Genomic DNA, 20416 nt, shown 5'->3' with positions numbered 1-20416 from the left:
GGGACTAGCTGGCTTTGTAAAGAATGGAACCAGATTGTCTAAACCTCTTCCAGCTCTAGACCCTAGGATGACTCAGTGTGGGAGGATCCCCGTGAGGGTAAAAAAGGGCCTGGCTATCTCCGGGAGAAGGCCAAGTGTGAATCCATCACCACCTCCCCCATGCCACCCTCATTTTCTGTTTGTTCATCCATATCCACAGTATCTAGCCCAGTGTCTTCTCTGCTCTGGCCCTATTGCACCCTCCCCATGGAGGCAGCCCAAGCTCACTATCTCCATCCCCTTGGCAGAGAACACCAACCCCTGACCTTGACATCAGAACACATGAAGCTAAACAAACAAGGGTGCTTAAAGGCCAATGGCACTGTAGAAAGATGGAAAGGGTGGTTTCTAGTCCTGGAAAAAGGGATTCCATTTCCAAACCGAACTAAATCTGCTTTCCACCCTCTACCCACAAGGTCAGGAGCTACTTCGGCCAACTGCACATTGGGCCATCATCCCCCAACCTCTGGGAGAGGGATGAGAACCATTCCAGAAGGCAGAGGAGGGTCAGTCTGATTCTCTCTGTATGAATAGTCTCTTAGGAGGAGATAATCAGCTATCAGCCTCCACACCGATGGCAGGGAATGCAAGACTGTCTGCAGTGAACAGCAATTATTTAAGTTTAGATTTAATAGTAAAACAAGTTGTCTTCCCTGATGGGAGCACCCAGGTGGATGGACTGGGCTTCAATTCCAGCTCTTCCACTTCCTGCCTGACATGATGATGGACAAGTCTCCTCCCCGCAGGGGCCTCTGTTTCCTCATCCGTAAAAGTAGGGGCTCACGGCACCGTCCAGGCCTAGACCATGTGCTCTGCAAGCATGGGCACAGAAGCAAAGAGAAGGGAGCCCCCCCTGCATTCCAGAAGCACAGAAAAGGGGACCAAGCACTGAATGTGATCATCAATCCAGGCCCAGCCTACTCCCCAGGGGTAGCACCCCATGCCAGCTCCAGCCTGGGGGTGGGGATGGAGGGGACTGGGGGGGCCTCCTTTGTCTGATTCCACTCCCACACATAAAGGACAGAATTTCCCTTCTCCTTCCCTCCCTCCCTCCCTATCAAACCATTTCAAAAGTAACAAAATCTCCCCTTGCCATTGATAACAAGCCAGCTTCCCTCTGGAGAGGACTATATCATCTGCCTCAGAGACGGCCCAGCTGTCCTGAAGCCTAAGGACCTGGCTCCCGGCCCCACAACCCCAGCACTGGCACCTTACCATGGTTCTAAGCAACCCCGGGCAAACACAATGTAAAGAAGGAACACATAGGCCTGAGAGGGGCCAGTGGCCATTTATCTACCCTTTGGAAACAGGTGAACAGGGAGAGGTGAATTTATTATCCACAAACCTGGATAATATAAGATTTATACAAATCTAGAAAGAAGGGAGCAGGGAAAAGGCTGCCTGTGCACATGAAATATTCAAGAAAACCAGCTCATAAATACAACAAAGCTGGCGCCCCCAAGACTGGGAAGCACTTTGCTAAGTTCAATTAAGGAGATACAAGGTTCTCCCCACAACATGCAGGGCCACAGGAGACCCTGAATCTCAGCAAGAGGCTCACCTAATCCGAGCTCCCTAACCTGGTCACTCCCCAGTTGTCCTAAAGGAGGAGAGGAGCATCTTTATATCAAAAAAGAGGCACCCTCCTATAAGGAAAGAAGACCAACCACCCCCTTCCTACCTCCACACAAACAACTTCAAGCTTGCATTTGCTCCCACAAGACCCCATGGTCCCCTGGGGAGATGAAAAGAAGGGGTTTGATCTTGAGCAGAATCTTTTTAGGGTTCAAGAACCTGATTCACCTGTGCTATTCTCAGGTCGGAGGCTCTTCTTGGCAACTTCAGCCAGGGCCCCAAAGCCCAAACCAACAGCTAGACCTGAAACAAGAACAAAAAAACAGCGGTCAGAATGACAGCAATGACAAACAACCACAAATGCTACTAATCAACATAGAGGGTTTTAAAATTTGCAAAGTGTTTCTCTCCTCCCATAGGTAAATCAATATTATTATCCCCATTTTAGAGGTGGGAACACAAGCTGATGATGTCCATTTCCCAGCTCCAAGATCAGGAAAATATCAATTCTGCTCTGGCCAGACCAACGAGTGGAGCAAGGAGACTCCACATCAGAGATCCCCGAGTTAGAGAGATAAAGACCTTTTTATTTATAAGCAGTCCTGCTCCTCAGCATCCCAGGCAAATACATTGTGTTTATGCACCTCTATCTCAGCCACGCTCCTTCCAACTACCTTCATCCAAACACAGGACTAAGGAGTTTCAAACCTCATTAAAAGCAAATAAACAATTATTCCTTATAGTACAGGTATCACTAACAAGGATCTGAAGAATATTAAGACTGACCAAGTTAAAACACACACACACACACACACACACACACACACACACACACACAGGTTTTTGTTGACTTTTTTGATGTCTCTGAATCCTTTGGTAAAGTCTGGTGAAAACTCTAAACTCCTCAAAATCATGCTTTTGGAAGTATGAAATAGATTATGGAAGGCTATAAAAGCAGACCAATGATACTAAAACACCAGTATCAAAATATTTTTTAAAAATCCAAATATACAGGTTAAGATGTTCTATGCTAAGGGGGCTGAGGGAATCTATACTAGAGAAAAATAATGCAAATGATCATTGCTTCATAAAATGGGGGGGGGGAAGACCCTCATGTAAAAAAAATTAACAGAAGCATTTTTTTGTTGACAAAGAATTGGAAATTGAGGGATGCCCATCAATGAGGGAATCAGTGAACAAACTGTGTTCATGAATGAAATGGGAATACTATAGTTCTACAAGAAATGATGAGCAGTCAACATTATGAAATCTCTAGAAAACCCAACACTGGGAATTGCAAGGAGATGTCAGAATATATACAGGGAAAAGAGATACAAGATGGGCCAGATAGAATTCCAGGGAAATTAATAGTTTTTCCCCCCTTATCATACACAGGAATATATGAAAAAGATGGTGAGAAAATAGTACAGGTGACTGATAATGTGAACTTCAGCAGCCTTAGTTTCTTGGGAAAGAATAAAAAAGTCACAGAAACTGTGGCTTCTACCAGCAAGGCCTGAAAGAAAAATTGGTTATTGTAAGAGTTAACGGATGGGTGGACAAGCATAAAGACCCTCACTATAGATTGTTAAGGAAGTGTATCTAAAAACATTACACAAAAATATAAAAAACTTTCCATTAAAAGAATTGCTTAATTAATAACTTTAAATGAATTAACAATTATACAATGTAGTAATAAATGAGGTAACAGTCATCATGGTCTGAGTAGGGATAAGAAAGCAATTACCTATATGATTATTACTTAAATTTGTAATCACATGATTAAAACTTGTAACCATATGAACTATATGATTGGTGATGAAAATTGTACACTTTTGTAATCAAGGAAATGATCTCAGCTTGCTCGCTTGCTTAAAACATACATGATTCTGAGACTATAAAAATAAATCCAAGCAGCTGACAGTCAGTCAACCTGCTCCTGCGTTTAAAAAAAAAGAAATGATGAGCAGGTGGATTTCAGAAAAGTCTATAAAGACTCAAATGAACTGAGGCTGAGTGAAGAAACAGAACCAGGAGAATACTGTACACAGTAACAGCAACATTGTTCCACGATCAACTGTGATGGACTTAGTTCCTCTCAATAGTTCAATGATCAAGGACAATTCTAAAAGACTTGTAATGGTAAACAACCAACATCCAGAGAAAAACTATGGAGTCTGAATGCAGACCAAAGCATACTATGTTCACTTTTTTAAATTAGTTTTATGTTTTTCTTTCTCATTTTTTCCCTTTTGTTCTGATTCTTCTTTCCCAACATGACTAATAAAGGAAATGTGTTCAATATAACTGTGTGTGTGTGTGTGTGTGTGTTTGTGTGTGCATTTCTAGGTACACATATATATACAATCTATATCAAATTACTCACTGTCATGGGGATGGGGAAAGGAAAGGATGGAAGGTAGAAAAACAAATCTTCCAGAAAATGAATGTGGAAAACTATCCTGGGCAGTTTGGCAGCACAGTGGGTAGAGCACCAGCCCTGGAGTCTGGAGGACCTGAGTTCAAATCCAGTCTCCAACACTTAATAATGGCCTAGCTGTGTGCCCTTGGGCAAGTCAACCTCAGTGCCAAAAAAAACTATCTTTACATGTAATTGAAAAAAAATTTTAATTTTTTTTTAAATGACATTTTGCTTGATTGGGGACCCAAACACTATGTAAAAATCAGTATTTCCTCTTATGACAGACTCAGAAAAAACAACTTCCCTCACTCTAGTCTAGACAATCTATGGTCCCTTCCCCTCAAGTTCTCTTTCCCCAGTTCCTTGCCCCATCCAAGGGTGCAATGACCCTAAAATCAACTAAATCAACAGATTTTTTTTTCCTGTGGAAGTGGTCTATGTTGTCACTTTCCCCAAGTACACTTAGAAAGCCCCTCAATGCTCTTTTGTTATTGTTTGCTGTTCACTTGTTTCAGTCATGTCTGACTCTTTGTGAGCCCATTTGGAGTTTTTCTTGGCAGAGATACTAGACTGGTTTGTCATTTGACAGATGAGGAATTGAGAATCAGAGAGTGACCTGCCCAAGGTCTCGCATCTAATTTACCAGAATTTTAACAATTTTATCCTTAAACATCACAAGTATTAGACAAATCCAATATATGAAAATATACAGGTAAGTTAGGGGGTACCAGTAATGCCTTTTCAAAATTTAACTTGCAGTAGACAGTTTCTCAAATGAAAATAGGATTTAGTTCCTTAAAATGAGACAGATGCAGCCTTTCAGGAACATTTACTAATTAAGGACAAGATGTGCCTATAAAATCCACTTTAGAGAAATAAAAGATGAAGTCAGGGGTATGGAGGGAGTGGGGAGAAGGAAGTAAGTGTAAGAAACTTATAAGTTTTTCTCAGAAACCATCTCCCAGAACCAAGCATAAGGAGCTCAGAAATCAGGCTCCCAAGTGTCCCTGGACTCCTGAGGATGGGAGTCAGCCCCAGTTCCCTCCAAGTCCAAACTCAGCAAGAATGGGACCAGCAACATTCTTTGGGATAAGAGAGCCCAGACCCACTTCAGTCTGGAGACACCTCACTTAACCTGAGCTCATCTCTTGGCAGCAACCCACTCCACCCCGCCAGCTGAAACCTCAATGCCTCTGGCCAGGATCAAAGCAATAAGCCTCCTTCTGTCCAGGCCCACCACCCTAACCCAACAGAATCCAGGGGCTTCTTATTGCTCTACACTAAGAGAGAAACTTCTCAGTGCTGGGCTTTCAAAGTCATCTTCCACCACTCTAAATTCTTTTCAGTTGCTGTTAGACCACTGCCCTCCTGCTCTCCTTAAATCCTCACAATAACCCTGAGGTGGGTCCTATCATTATTATTATTCCCATTTTACAGATGAGGAAACCAAGACAGACCGCAGTCGGATGACTCACCCAGGAGCCCACAACCCCTAAAACTGTGACGCCAGAGCTGAATCCAGGTCTTCCTAACATCGTGCCTTCACCTCTGCCTTGTCACAGAAGCCCCAGCTGACTTAGCAGCACCTTCCACATGAACCCTTTCCGAATCCTTCAGCTACAGCGCCTGCCCTCCCAGCCACCGGCTACTGACTTACTCTCTATTTTACTTATATCGTTATGCACATACTTGTCTCTTTCCCTTTAGTATCACACTCCCACAAAGCAGGGATTATTTCTTTTTTTGTCTTTTATCACTCCCAGAGCCCAAGATACTGCCTGGCACTCCTGGATACTCCATCTCCAGCAGCTTGCTTGTTGAATGTAAGAGAAGGTCCCCAAGGAGGTGCCAGTGGTCCAGCTCCACAGGGAGAGCTCCTCACTCCCAGCCAGCTCAGGTCACTCGACTCACAATCCCAACAAGTTTGGCCGCTTTGGTTTCTGGGCCCCTATAGAACAGAGCTTTGATGAGAGCTAGGAGAGGAGGCAAGTCTGGGAAAACCACCTGGACTGTGGAAGGAAGAAGAGCAGCCAGTGGACCAGAGCACATGAGGAAGGAAGACTTCATCACCAAGAAAAGATGGGAATGGAGGTGCAAACACAGGGGCTCATGTTTTAGTCTAAAGATGAGGGGGAGCCAGGGAGAATCCTGAGGGGAGTCAGAACCCCACTTTAGAAATAACAATCTGGGGGTGGTTAGGTGACGCAGGGGATAGAGCACTGGTCCTGGAGTCAGGAGGAACCGAGTTCAAATCTGGCCTCAGACACTTAATAATTACCTAGCTGTGTGGCTTTGGGCAAGCCACTTAACCCCACTGCCTTGCCAAAAAAGAAGAAGAAAGAAAAAAAGAAGAAAGAAAGAAAGAAAGAAAGAGAGAGAGAGAGAGAGAGAGAGAGAAAGAAAGAAAGAAAGAAAGAAAGAAAGAAAGAAAGAAAGAAAGAAAGAAAGAAAGAAAGAAAGAAAGAAAGAGGAAGGAAGGAAGGAAGGAAGGAAGGAAGGAAGGAAGGAAGGAAGGAAGGAAGGAAGGAAGGAAGAGGGGCGGCTAGGTGGTGTAGTGGATAAAGCACTGGCCTTGGAGTCAGGAGTACCTGGGTTCAAATCTGGTCTCAGACACTTAATAATTACCTAGCTGTGTGGCCTTGGGCAAGCCACTTAACCACGTTTGCCTTACAAAAACCTTAGGGAAAAAAAAAGAACCTAGAAAGAAAGAACAATCTGGCAGCTGTGGAAATTTTTCTTCTTAACTTTGATTATCTTATCTTTCAGATTAATAATTTGAACTAGATCTCTAAGACTTCCAATCCTGTGAAATCAAAAGAACTGCTAAGGGGATAGCATGACACTGGGGAAGGAGACAGAAAAAGTAAAAAGAGCAGATACAAACTTAAAAGCACGGGAGGCTTTTAAGGTAGTTGATGTAGGAGACCCTCACATAACTCAAGAGAGTCCTAAGGATATAATTTATTACTGCTCAATATAATATTCCCAAAGGATCAATCCAGGTCATCAAAAGTTAAATCGTGCTCAATATCTCTGTTAAAGGTGGCTGCAGAGTATGTAATACATTTTTAGAGAATTTGATTCAAAACTGTTAACGATGAAGTTTAGAGAAGAGGAGCACCCCAATCCAGGACTAAAACTGACATTTCTGAGTTACTACCTCAGTAAAATGAGGGGCCAGAGCTAAGGGCCCTCGAAGGCACTGTCCAGAGCTAAGATTCTTCAATTTCCTATAAGATTATTTGACAAAAGGCAAGTTATTTAATCAACTTATTTAAGGATCAGGAGGGCCTATTAAGCTTCCTCTTTCACCTCCCATTCTTATAAAAAAAGAAAGACAGTTTAAATTGGTACAGGCCATTCACCCAGGCCAGACCAGTGCCAACCAGCAGGTGAGCGACCCTGGAAGTTCCACAGCGCCCAGTTAAACTTTAACTCCACTTCTCCCTTCTCTTCAGTTCCCCAGGAGCCCATCTTATCAAAATAAACTGCAGAGGCAGAGTTAACTTTCAAACGGCTCTCACTTCAACCAGTTTCTCTGCATTGGACTCTCCCTCTCCAGGTCAAATGCAGAAACAAGCCCTCCCACAGGCCTCTTCCTCATCACCACATCCCATCCACTCGGGGGTCCACTGTACGTGTCCCTTTCTCCCTAATCTCCACTCACTCCACAACCAACAGTTCAGGTTCTTACAACTTCCTATCCAGAACCCTACAATAGCCTCCTTGGGTTTGGCCTCTTCCCTTCTCTACCAACTTGTCTAACAAATAGTTCTGACCATGGTCAAGAAGCATCAAGGCTCTCTGATGCCTCTGAAATAATGACAATCTCCTCCACCAGCGGGCTTCATCTTTGGGACAAGTGATTTCACCATGCCAGAGGAGGCATCTGATAAATTCCCACTGACTGATCAGAAAGGATGCTGGAACATGGGGGCGATGATCAGCCTTGATGGACTTGCTCATTCCATCAGTGCAACAATTATAGACAGTTTGGGGCTGTCTGCAATGGAGAATACCATCTGTATCCAGAGAAAGAACTGTGGAGTTTGAAAAAAGACCAAGTACTACTACCTTTAATTTAGGGGGGGGTGTTATTTTATTATGTAATTTTGCTATCTCTTATACTTTATTTTTCTTCCTTAAGGATATGATTTCTCTCTCATAACATTCAACTTAGATCAATGTATACCATGGGAACAATGTAAAGACTAACAGACTGCCTTCGGGGGGGGGGGGAGCAAGAATGGGGGGAAATTGTAAAACTCAAAATAAACAAAATGTTTCTTTAAGAAAGAAAGAAAAAGGGCAGCTAGGGAGCACAGTGGATAGAGCACTGGCCCTGGAGTCAGGAGGACCTGAGTTCAAATTTGACCTCAAACACTCAAACACACCTAGCTGTGTGGCCTTGGGCAAGTCACTTAACCCCACTGCAAGGAAGGATGGAAGGATGGAAAGGAAGGATGGATGGATGCATGCTGGATTAATGGTCCCAGTGGCCTCCTCCCTGTTTCCCTTCAGTCCTTGCTTCTGGGGAGACATCTGCCCAAGCCTGAAGGCTCTGCCCTCTCGAGAGTTGGACACAGATGCTCCTCCCAGCAGAGACAGCACCACCCCCTATCCCAGGCCCTTCACGCCTCCTCCTGGTGGGCTGGGACGCATGGTGAGAGTGGGAGCTTCAGTTTTTTATGTACAACGCCAGCTCCTGCGATGGTGCCCGCCTCACAGTATGTCTGCTGATGGCCCACCAACCAGGGCAGCTTTCAATAACCAATGCAAGATACTGAGGCTCTCGGGACAGAGCGTTTCTTTGACTAGGTCAAAGGTTCTTGGAGGAACATTCTCCTCTAAGTCAGCTACATTCTCTGAATGGTCTTGGAGGTTCCTCTAATTGGAAAGACTTTGACCCTGTTGGAAAAAGTGCTGCACAATTCATCCCTGATCCAATCAATCCCAAGGGTCCAAGCCTCATCCTGCCGGGCAGCGGCCCTGCTCCCCACCCCCCAGCTGCCCCGCAGACCCCTCAGAATCACTCTGGAAGCTCATAAAGCTGGTTCACTATGCCAGCCCCTGTCATTCCCCAGATGGACATGTAAAGAAATTTTTAATCCTCTTGACTCCCCCTTCAAAAGGAAGTTAGTGGGCCAAAAGGAAACAAGGTCCAAAGAAACAGAAAGAAAAGCTGTATAGGATCTACTGTCCTCTCTGCCAGAAACCCTAGGCTAGGGTTGGCAAGGGCCTTAGTGCCACCCAGCCAGGGCTTTGGCTGTTAAGAGGTGGGAAAGAAAATGTTCACCAAGATCACAGAAGCTCACAGGACCCTGCTCTAGCACATCAGAAGAATGCACCCGGAGCAGACGCTGGCTGGGACATATTCCCTCCTCTGCAACCCCCCCCCAAGAAATGAAGGTTCATCAGACTCTACTCCCTCTTGGGAAAGAGGAAGAAGGTCTTCACACACTGTTCCACATAGTTCTTAGAACCCAGCCTGCGAATCCCCAGAGCTGAATGAGGAAAAACACTCCTTAGTGAAAATAAACAAAATTCAAATGGTCCAAAGGAAAGAGAACTGGACTTGGAAGTCAAGAAATATGAAGACCGGCCCAGCTCTGCATCCCACTCCTCTGTGACCCGAGGAAAGCCACTCCAGCACTCTGATCCCTTTTCTCCACCTAAAATATTCAAGAAGGATCCTTCAGGGGGTCTGTGAACTTAGGAGGGAGGGGAATTCAAATTCATCTGTAAAATGATGGAGGTTGAACTAGGTGAACTCTATCTTTCCAAGGCTATATCTGGCCAATGAAAGCCTAGAGATGTGAAACCTGTGAGTCATCAAAATCAGAGTTAGTAACTACCTGGTGATAACTGGGCTCATCCATCTGATTCATACAGGATCTTTCCTCCTGTCACCCCAAATCACTTCAACAAATGTCATTCATCCCCATGGGATAAGGGACAATTTTTTTTTAAATCAGATTTTTCCATAGGGGTTCCTTAGATGTTAAAACTATGATGAGTCACAAAATTCCACACATTTCTCCCTCATTTCTCAACTATTAGATTCTGCACATTTTTTACAGACATTTCAAAAAGGAACCATTATACAGAGAGAGGTGTCCATCAGCCTCAATATTCCAGTCTGTCCTTTTTTTAAACTTCACATTCCCTCTTTTTTCTTCCCACTTTCAGGTGGGTTTTCCTCTCCTTTGCATTCACAGTTTGGATTGTTAAGAATAAATGAAAAAATATGTCCAAAAAATTACTAGACTGTGGGTCACAGCAATGCCACCACTAGGCTTATCCCACAGAGATCAATGAAAAAGGAAAAGGACCTATAAGTATAAAAATATTCACTGTAGCTCTTTTGTTGCAAAGCTCTATTTTTAAAGCTTTGAACTCAGGTCCTCCTGACTCCAGGGCCCATGATCCATTCATTGTACCACCTAGCTGCCCCTACCCAACACATATTTGTGCTTCATTCTCAAAGACTGTGACAAAAGGGAGGTGATATCATGACAAGTACTTGGTTTGGATTTGAGTGAAGGGTTTCTGTGCCAAGTCCTCAGCTTCACTTTCTCCTCTGGAGCCATCTGAGTCCGGTGGTCAGATAGGAATCAGGAACACTGGAGATGGCCCCAGATGCAAGGAGGCAAAAGTGAATTGTCCAAGGTTAAACAGCTAGTAAGCATCAAGTATCTAAGACCACATTTGAATTCAGGTCCTCTTGTCTCCAGGGCATTATCTAGCTACCCTACATATATACTTACATATATGAAAACAAAATGTGTGCAAGATGGGACCCAAGGCAGGTAAATAAGGATACACACAAAGTGTTCCTGCAGGAATATGTCCAGACTTCTAAGAGTTAGAACCTGCTGGAACTGATGATGAATGCTGATAACAACCAAAAAAGAGCTTATTTAAAAGTTTTATTTGGGAAATAGCTAACAGTACATCAAATGGTAACATCTAACGCTGTATTTCCCAAATACTTAATAGCGTTCTACATACAGTAGGCACCTAAAAATAGTGATGGGATTGCACTATATAAAACAGAACTACTCCTAGTTTACTTCTGTTTGAGTTAGCTACCAGATGTGAACAACCTACATCCCAGAGGAGGGGGGGTGGAGTCGTATTAATTTTTTTTAAGTACATGATTAGTCTTTAAATGATGGGCTACTAGCAGAATTACAGACTATGCTAGCATTCAAAGGAAGGCTTACAAGCAATTAATTTAAAATACAGCATGGGTTCATCCAGAACTAATCATGCCAATGAGGAAACAAGACTATCACTTTGCTGACAATATGATGGTACTTGGAGAATTCTAGAATAGGGCTATCCAAAATGCAGCCTGCAGTGCTATTTTATGCAACCTGTCAGTGTGTTTTAAATTCCACAATTGAAAAAATAAGATCATAATCTGCATGGAATGCATATTAGACTTTTTTAATTCCATCACTAATAAATAATCTCATTGATGTAAATTTTCTTTGGTGTTTTTAAGCAGAACATATCAGACAGATATGTTTTTAAGATAGAACATATCACATGGAATTTTTAATGGATCTGTGGAATGCATTTCATCTGTATAAAACCTATCTTTATGCTGTTATGTTGTCGTTTTGTTGTTTTGTGTTTGTTTTTGTGCTTCACACCTTTGCCTGTTGTATTGATGACATGTGCTCCCCCACTTTCTAAGAAGTTATGAGGCAACCTTTTATATCTAAGAACCTTGGCCCCGGAGTCCTCACATTGCACTACATCCCTCAAACATGGATTGTGTTTTTTTATTCTGTGTGTGTGTGGCACTTGGAATAATTATTTTATTTTAATGCAGTCCTAAGATAACCTAAGGTTGACAGCCTTGCTTTAGAGGATCTAGAAACTAATTGAAAAAAAAAACAACTTCAGCAATGTTATATGACATAAAAGAAATCCACATAAATCATCAGCATTTCTATATATTACCAACAAAGTCCTGCAGGAAGAAATAGAGAAATTCCATTTAAATGACTTAAGACAATACAAAATACTTGGGAGTTTATCTGCTAAAACAAACTCAGGAACTATATAAATACAATTACAAAACATTTTTCACATAAAATCATATCTAAACAACTGGGAAAATATTAACTGTTCATGGATAGGATAAGCCAGTATAATAAAAATGACAATTCTACTTAAATTAATTTACTTATTCAGTGCTATCACAATCAACCTACCATAAAATTATTCTGTGGAGCTGGAAAAAATAATAAAATTGCAAAGAGCAAAAGATCAAGAATAATAAGGGGATCAATGAAAAAATTATGAATGAAGGTCACTTAGGAGAACCAGATCTCAAACAGAATTACAAAGAAATAGAATGATAGATTCTGAAATAGATTTACAAGATTCACAATAGTCAATGACCATAATAAATTAATGTTTAATAAACACAAAGATCCAAGTTTTTAGGACAATAATTCACTACCTGATCAAAACTGATGGGAAAACTGGAAACCAGTGTGGCAGAAACTAGATATGGACCAACTTCTCACACTGTATATCAAAATAAGGTCAAAATGGGAACATAATATATATAAAAGGATGATATCCATAAGCAAATTAGGGGAGCATAGACAGTTTACTTGACAGGTCTATGATAAGGAAAGAATTTATGACTAGACAAGAACTAGAGAGCACTACAAAATGCAAAATGAATAATTTTGATTACATTTAATTTAAAAAATTCAGCACAAACAAAACCAATGTAGTCAAGATTAGAAGGAAAACAGGGAACTAGAGAAAAGTTTTTATACCAAGTTTCTCTGATAAAGGCCTCAATTCTCAAATTCTCAAATATGTAGAGTCATAAGTCAAATTTATAAGAATAAGAATCATTCCCTAATTGATACATGGTCAAAGGATATCAGCAGGAAGTTTTCAGGAGAAGAAATCAAAGCTATCTATAACCATAAGCTCTCAATTACTATTTATTAGAGAAATGAAAATTAAAACAACTTTGAGGTACCATCTCACACTATCAGATAGATTAACATGGCAGAAAAGAAAAACAACAAATGTCAGAGGGAATGCAGAAAGACCAGAACACTAATGCAACTGGTTAGTGGAACTGTGAACTGATCCAACAATTTTGTAGCAGTATTTGGAACAATGCCTAAAGTCTAATAAAACTATAAATATTCTTTGACTGAACATAACCACACTTAGATATCTATATATCAAAGAGCTCAAAGAAAAAAGAAAAGATTACACACACACACACACACACACACACACACACACACACAAATATGTAGGTCAGCTTTTTTGTGGTGGTCAAGAATTGGAAATTGCAGGGATACCCATCAACTGGAGGATAGCTGAACACACTGTGGTATATGATTGTGATGGAAAACTACTATGCTATAAGAAATGATGAACAACTTAACCCCACTGCCTTGCAAAAATCAAAAAACGAACAAACTAAAAGAAGAAATGATGAACAAAGGATTTCAGAAAAACCTGAGAAGACTTACATGAACTGATGGGCAGTGAACAGGCTAGAGCCAGGAGATCATTGTATACCAAACAGCAAAATTGTACAAGAATCAAGAGAATGCCTTAGCTATTTTCAGCAATACGGTGATCCAAGACAATTCCAAAGGACATGATGAAAAATGCTATTCTCAGACCAGAGAAAGAGCTGACAGAGCCTGAATGCAGATTGAAGCACACTTAAAAAAAAAAAAAAAAAAACTTTATTATTCTTGTTTTTTATGGTCTATATTTTTTTGCACATGGCTAATATGAAAATTCTTTGCATGACGCCATACATAAAGGGATTGCTTTCTCCTTTCATGACACCTCTGAAAGCCCAGAGCAACTGAGGGTTCATCCAGGGAACCCTGGATGGAATTCCTCCTAGACCCAACCCAAGGTCCAGTGTGGAGAGAAAGCAGCAATCTCCCCTGGGGAGAAGCCCACAAAGCAAGTAAAGAGCCAAGGAACAAGAGAGGACGGGCCTTCTTAAGAGGAAAGGATGGGGCAGCTAGGTGGCACAATGGATAGAGCACTGGTCTTGGAGTCAGGAGGACCCGAGTTCAAATCCGGCCTCAAAGACTTAATAATTATCTAGCTGTGTGACTTTGGGCAAGCCACTTAACCCCAATGTTTTGTAAAAGCAAAACAAAAAAAAAAGAGGAAAGAATGGGGGTGGGGTAAGGCTGGGGAGTGGGCTGTCATTTTCTTCCTTGGTGGAAGACTACTACTGTTAAGACTGGCTTAATTTGGGGGTTTTGGGTTTCATTTCAAATCACTCAACTTGGGCAAAAGCTTCAAGCCGAACAAGTTGGTACCAGGAGAAAAAGAAAGAAGAGATAAGAATTAGAAAATGGACTTTAAATGGCAAAGGTGACCTGGACACCCAGCTAATAAAAGACCTGCTGGCTGTCCTGTCCGCCCGCCAGGGGCAGTCACCTAGGGCACTGCTGATGATCATCTCACTGCTCTAACCTGTCCACTTTTGATTGTTTTTCCTTGAAGTCACTTCCCTCCTGCTGCCAAACTCACCAGGATTTCATTCCTTTTCAGATGAATTCAAATTCCTAAGAAACTTTCACTAAGGAGTTTTGTTTTGTTTTTCCCCAAGAAGATCCCATTCCAACAATTCTGAAAATCCTGTCATTCAAATTAAATTATTAGAGAGTCAGCAGATACAGAAAGTTCTGCTTGGCATAGGGAGGGAGATGATAGAGGATGAGGAAGGAAAAGCCCTGGTACAGTCGCTGCCCTCAAGAGGCTTCCCATCCAATGGAAGAAAATGAGAGATTCAGAGGAGGAAACAAAGAGGAGGCAGGGACTAAACCAATGATTTGTCTGGCAGAGGGAACTCCAAAAGGAAAAAATACCTTTTCCCACAGCAGATCCTGGCTGCTCTACCACCTTTCAAGGTCCAAGGTCCCAAGGCCAGGGTGGATCAGACACACAAACATAAATCTCAAAAGAACTAAAGACAAAAATACCAAAACCAAAATCGCCGTCTCAGGGAAAGAAGGGCAGGTGGCAGACGGCAGGTCAGATGGGAGTCAAAGGACCTGCACCCGGCCCCAACTCTGCCATTCACTGCCATTCGTCTTCCTGGGCGAGTCACTTCACTTCTCTCAAACCATTTCCTCACATGTAAGAGAAGGAAATAATCTTGCAAGGTCTCCCTTAGAGAATGTATATAAAGTGCTGGTGCCCAGGAAAACAGTAGATAAATGGAAGTAGTTAGAAAGCGAAGGGGAAGGCAACAGGACGAAGCACACATCTGGCGAGCCCTCCCCACCACCGCCTCAGGGCTGACAAGCACTGCCATGGATGTGTTTGAGGGTCACCTGAGTCTGGGTGGCAAGTGGCATTCTGGGCTGGCTGCTTGCCCAGTAGAGAATGCTGCTAGAATGGAGGCTGGCAGCCAGAGAGGACAATGCCAGCGAGTGTTCCAGGTCTCCTCTGCCACCCTTTCCTGGACAGGGCCTCAGTCTTGCACTCCAGTCACTCAGATTGCATGTGCTGCCCAGCAGGGCCTGGCCCATGGTAACCCCTGAATCATTGTTAACAAGGGTCTAGTATATAGATAAGTACACATCCACCTTGGGGGGGAGGGGGGTCCAGGAAGGGTGGAGAAAGGAAGGGACACTAAGAGAAGAGGGGAATAAAAAGGCTGCAGGACCCGAAGGCTATCTTACCTCCAAAGTTAGCCAGCCTTCCAATCCTTGTGACCGGCACCTTCCGCTCCCGTGCCCGCTCACTTAACTGGAAGGAGGAAAAAGAAATTCATGGAATGGCTGAGAAGGGGCCACAAGGAAGGTGGGGAAGGGTCCCCACCCACCCCTGGCTGTAAGGGTGGGAGAGGGCTTGTAAGCTCTCCTTCAACTAACAATGCCACATCCTCACAGAGGGTCTTGGGATGAGGAGGGAGAAGGCTGTCAAATTCCAGAGGACTCAAAATAAGATCCCATGATAACTCTGGGAATCCCCTAGAGGTCTGTCACTGAAAAGGAGCCAGTGACAAGGTTCTGATCAGTCCCCTCAACAAATGACCGAAAGATCCCTGTGGGCAAAGGGCACCCCAAAGCTCACTACAGCCCCTGGAAAGTCCTATCAGCTCTCCTTTACCATGGGTTCTTCTGGTAGTCTGAATTTGACATGATGCATTAGAAAAAATATTGGGTCTGGAGACAAGAAGTCCTCTGGTCCTTACCACCTAGGTGACTCGGTCATTTAAGCCTCTCTAGGCCTCAGGTTCCTCATCTGCACAGTAAGTGGCAAGGTGCCTTCCTGAACCTTAGGATTGATATCAGTCCCCCAGTCAATACTACTGAGCTAAAATATTCCCGAAGTTGCTCTCTGGTATCTCTCATCTCCTCTGCCAAATCTCTAACTTCCTTCTTCCTGGCACAAGAAGCATTTGGAAGTCCTAATGTGAGGGAGTGGAACCATGGGTGGTCTGGACAGACGACTACACTCCCACTTGTGGGGGCTCAGGAGAAGGCACAGTCGTCTCCTGTGGGGCAATCCGCCTCCCTGGTCTTAAAACTCCAAGTACACCTTCCTTCTGTCTGTCTCTCCGTAGCAGAGGTGTGTGAAATTATACATTCGAGTCAGTGCCTGGAAAGCCTGCCAGTCACAGGTCCTCAAACGAGAGCATCAAAGGTCTGACAAGAAGGCAGAACCAGAGAGCAAGGTCAAGGAGGGGGTCAGCCCAAAGTGCCCATGGACAGCCTCCTTTAGGACCCAGGTCTCCAGAAGTTATACACACCTTCAGTTTGTAATTGTCTGTGGTGGGCTGGGGCTAGAGCATCATCCTGACATCACACCAATGCTGAAGGGGAGCAAAATTGGTCTAATCTAATCTATAGCTATTTGAATGAGTGTACCCAAGTCTTCATTCATGGGCAGCCTCTGACCCCTCAAGATGGGAGGGAAGAGTTGAAAAACTACAAAGAAGTTTTAAACGACTATTTTTTGTTTTTGAAGTGAGATCTATAGAGCAGCAGAAGCATTAATAGAACACTAGTGGGAGCCAACGTTTCTATGAACTAAGCACTTGATCCACAGGATCACACTGGATCCTCACCACCACCTCCACTTTACAGATGAGGAATCTGAGGCAGACAGAAGGTAGGTGACTTGTCCAGGGTCACAGAGGCTGGATCAGCATTCATGTCCTCCTGACTCTAGGCCCAGCATTCTAGCCATCTGGCCACCTCATCATCTCCTCTAGATGTGATTTATATAATGCCTATTCTGGGTCAGGGGCTACCCCAAGTGCTTCATAGATCTCCTCCCATTAGCTCTAAGTCACTTTAGCTGGGGAACAGCAGGTACTCTGAGACCAATCCCTCCACAGGTCAGCATGGCAGCTCTGACTGGCTCTGCTTTTGATCTGGGCTGGTCCACTCCTCATTAGGCTCCCTAGCACCTGAGCGAGATAGCCCCCCACCCCACTCCTGGAAGAATACCATTCCAAGGCCAGCCTTAGGAGGAATAGCCAGTTAGGCGTGGCTCCCTGTAGTTCAGGGCTTCTGAGTTTAAGAGGTTTCCCAGCCACAGCCTCCCAACATCATCTTACCAGTGATATTACTACTGATGAAGAGAAAATAATAATAGTGACAGTATCACCTTTTTCCCAAGAAGAGGTTAAATTGCTTCTTATAGAAGGTCACATTTACCTTCATTTTGAGTCAGAGAATTAAGGTTCAACTCCTACTCAGCAACTAACTCCCTATGTGACCTTGGACAGGTCACCTCCCCCTTAGCGGACCATCTTCTTCTTCTGTAAATTGAACAAGTTGGACTAGAAGATGTCAGAGGTTCCTTTAAGCTCGAAAACTAAGCTCCATGGCTCTTAGCTGATAAACTACAAGTCAGATAGGGAAATACTATCAAAGGAAGGTGTGGAAGACCGTAAAGCCACAATGAAAACACGTGGGCCCCCCACCCATCCTTCCTTCTTTCCCACCTCAGAAGATATCCCTTGAACATGGCATCCAAGCTATATTACCTGCTGCACCCAAGGATAACCAAGATGAGTGCTGCCCATGAAGGAAAATGCAGGGCAGAGAAAGGATGGATCTCCAGAGAGGAATAGAGAAAAAACTCTCCTTTCTCCCTCTACTATGAACCAGACTGGTAGCCAAAACCCCAAATATATTCCTTAATCCCCCCCCCACCTGACCTCTTGAGAATACCACACAGCATAAGTCAGTCAGTCAGTCTGTCTGTCTGTCTGTCTCTCTCTCTCTCTCCCCGCCCTCCTAACCCTACGATAGGACCCTTCACCTACCATCTGTTTGTGAGGCTTGTTTCCAGTCTGAGACTTGCTCTGCCGGGCTTTCTCAATATCCTCAGCAGTAAGGCCCCCCACAGAAGACTGGTCCTGGTGGAAAAACCTTCGCTGCATGGCCAAGGCAACAAAAGGGTCCTGAGAGTCTCCAAAAAGTTTCCCATGAATTGTCCCTGAGGCAGGATTGAAGGGCTGGCCCGAAGCCCCAGCTTCCCCAAAAGGTCCACTTGAAGCATAGGCAGGAGCAGGGCCCTCTCTGGGGAGTTGGCCAGGAAACGGAGGAGGAGGAGTGGAGGCAGAACAATCTGAAGCCCCTGCTGCCTCTGCCCCTGAGAAGTGGAATTCGGAGCTTGGATCGTCACCAGTGTCCGGGTAGTGTTCTTGAGCCTGATCGCTACCCTATCAAAAAAACAAACCAAGGTTTCAGAGGAGACAAAGGAAGATCCAGTAGAAGGATAAGTCTTATGACTATTGGACAGATCCCAGTCCAAGAAACCACCTGGATCAAAGTCCTTCACATGGATAGGACTTCCAGGATTCTCCAGGGATTTCTTCTACTTTCAATTCCCCACCTATTACATAAGAGCCAGGGAAAACAAATTCTAATTTTGACTCTGTTGCAAATCTGCCAGGTAACCCTCAACAAGTTGCTCAACCTTCAGATTCTTCGACCTTAATACCACCAGTCCTCCCATAGATCTTGCAGGGTTGTTCTGTGATTTATGAAAACATCTTAGGAAACACTCCCAGTAGGGTTAGCAATTCAAATCTAAAAGCCACGGATTAAGTGCCTAATACTAGCAAGGCACTGTGACAGGTGATGTGGATATACAAAGATGAAAAACTAAAAGTCCTTCCTTACCCTCTAGGACAGGGTTCTTAAGAAGCTCTTTCAGAAGTCATGGTCCTTCAGACAGGTTGGTAAAGTCCAGGACTTCTTCTCAGAAAAATGTTTTTAAATACATATGATAAAAGACAGGATTACAAAGGAAACCAATTTATAATGAAGTTGCTGTCAAAATATTTTAATAAAAATAATTTCACAGACTCTGTTACAAACATCTAGGCAAGGAGCTCACCATCTGCCAAGCAGGAAAAGACATATATACAGGGAAGGACAAGATACAATGTGATTGGAGCAAAGAGGAGGGTCTCCATGCCACTCCTGGGCAAGTGTACTAGTAAAATCTGAAGAGGAAGAAAAGGCCTGCAGGAGGAGGGACCAGAAAAGCAGCAAAGATGGGCCATCCAGAATGTAAAATATTTGAATAGACAGAGGTGAAGAGAAGGAAGGAGTGAATTCTAGGTCTAGGTGAACATAAGAAGACTAGCGATGAAAGATCCCTTGCAGCCCAGTTTGGCTGGATATGAATGATGGGGAGTAACGTGAAGCAAGGCTGGATCTGGAAGTCAGAGTCAGATTTTGGAGGGCCCTAAAAATAACAAGAGGTCATCCACGGCCCTCTCAAGGTCACGCAGGCACTGACGGGAGTCAGGAGCTACCTCTTGGCTTTCAGACCCATGTGATTCCCATGAATTGCCCCTGATGACCCTGGCTCTGCTTTCTCACCAGACTGGGCCAATTCCCCAGCTGCAGAATCAGGTTAAACACAGTCACACATGGCCCTTGTAGAATAACTAACCCTAGGGGAGGCTAACACTGCGAATGACCAAAACAGACCTCTCGGTGAGCCAGGGAGGAGGCATTGCAGGGCAGAAGGACACTTATGCAGAATATGACTGGGAAAGGGCAGGTTTAACAATCAATCCACTACTAAGTACTGACACAGAGGAGCACAGAAGATGTGAAGGAGGAAAAACAGTAAGTTCCTGCCTCACTTTATCCAAGACAACACACACACACACACACACACACACACACACATACATATATACAAAATAAAAACAAAACTATGGGGAAGAGGCTCAGGGAGAAGATGTTGGGGTATATATGACTGTGATGAAATACTACTGAGCTCTAAGAAATGAGGAGCTCAATGATCTTAGAAAAATATGAATAGATTTGTATGAGAGAATAGAGTAAAATGAATAGAACCAAATAT

General features: G+C 43.6%; 1 protein-coding gene across 2 annotated transcripts in view; it reads right to left on the bottom strand.

The window, feature by feature from the left end:
• COQ8A (coenzyme Q8A) overlaps positions 1–20416 on the bottom strand; it is a 64940-nt gene that overhangs the window by 9186 nt on the left and 35338 nt on the right. For both annotated transcript variants that reach the window (XM_074222833.1, XM_074222832.1), the window contains 3 exons: positions 18354–18752; positions 15754–15820; positions 1843–1917 (listed from right to left, as the gene is read on the bottom strand). In XM_074222833.1, coding sequence (XP_074078934.1) covers positions 1843–1917; positions 15754–15820; positions 18354–18752 — 541 coding nt within the window. The remainder of the gene's footprint in view (positions 1–1842; positions 1918–15753; positions 15821–18353; positions 18753–20416) is intronic.

This window comes from Macrotis lagotis, chromosome 2, assembly GCF_037893015.1.
Source record: "Macrotis lagotis isolate mMagLag1 chromosome 2, bilby.v1.9.chrom.fasta, whole genome shotgun sequence".
Classification (NCBI taxonomy): domain Eukaryota; kingdom Metazoa; phylum Chordata; class Mammalia; order Peramelemorphia; family Peramelidae; genus Macrotis; species Macrotis lagotis.
This window is presented reverse-complemented; position numbering and strand designations above follow the sequence as displayed.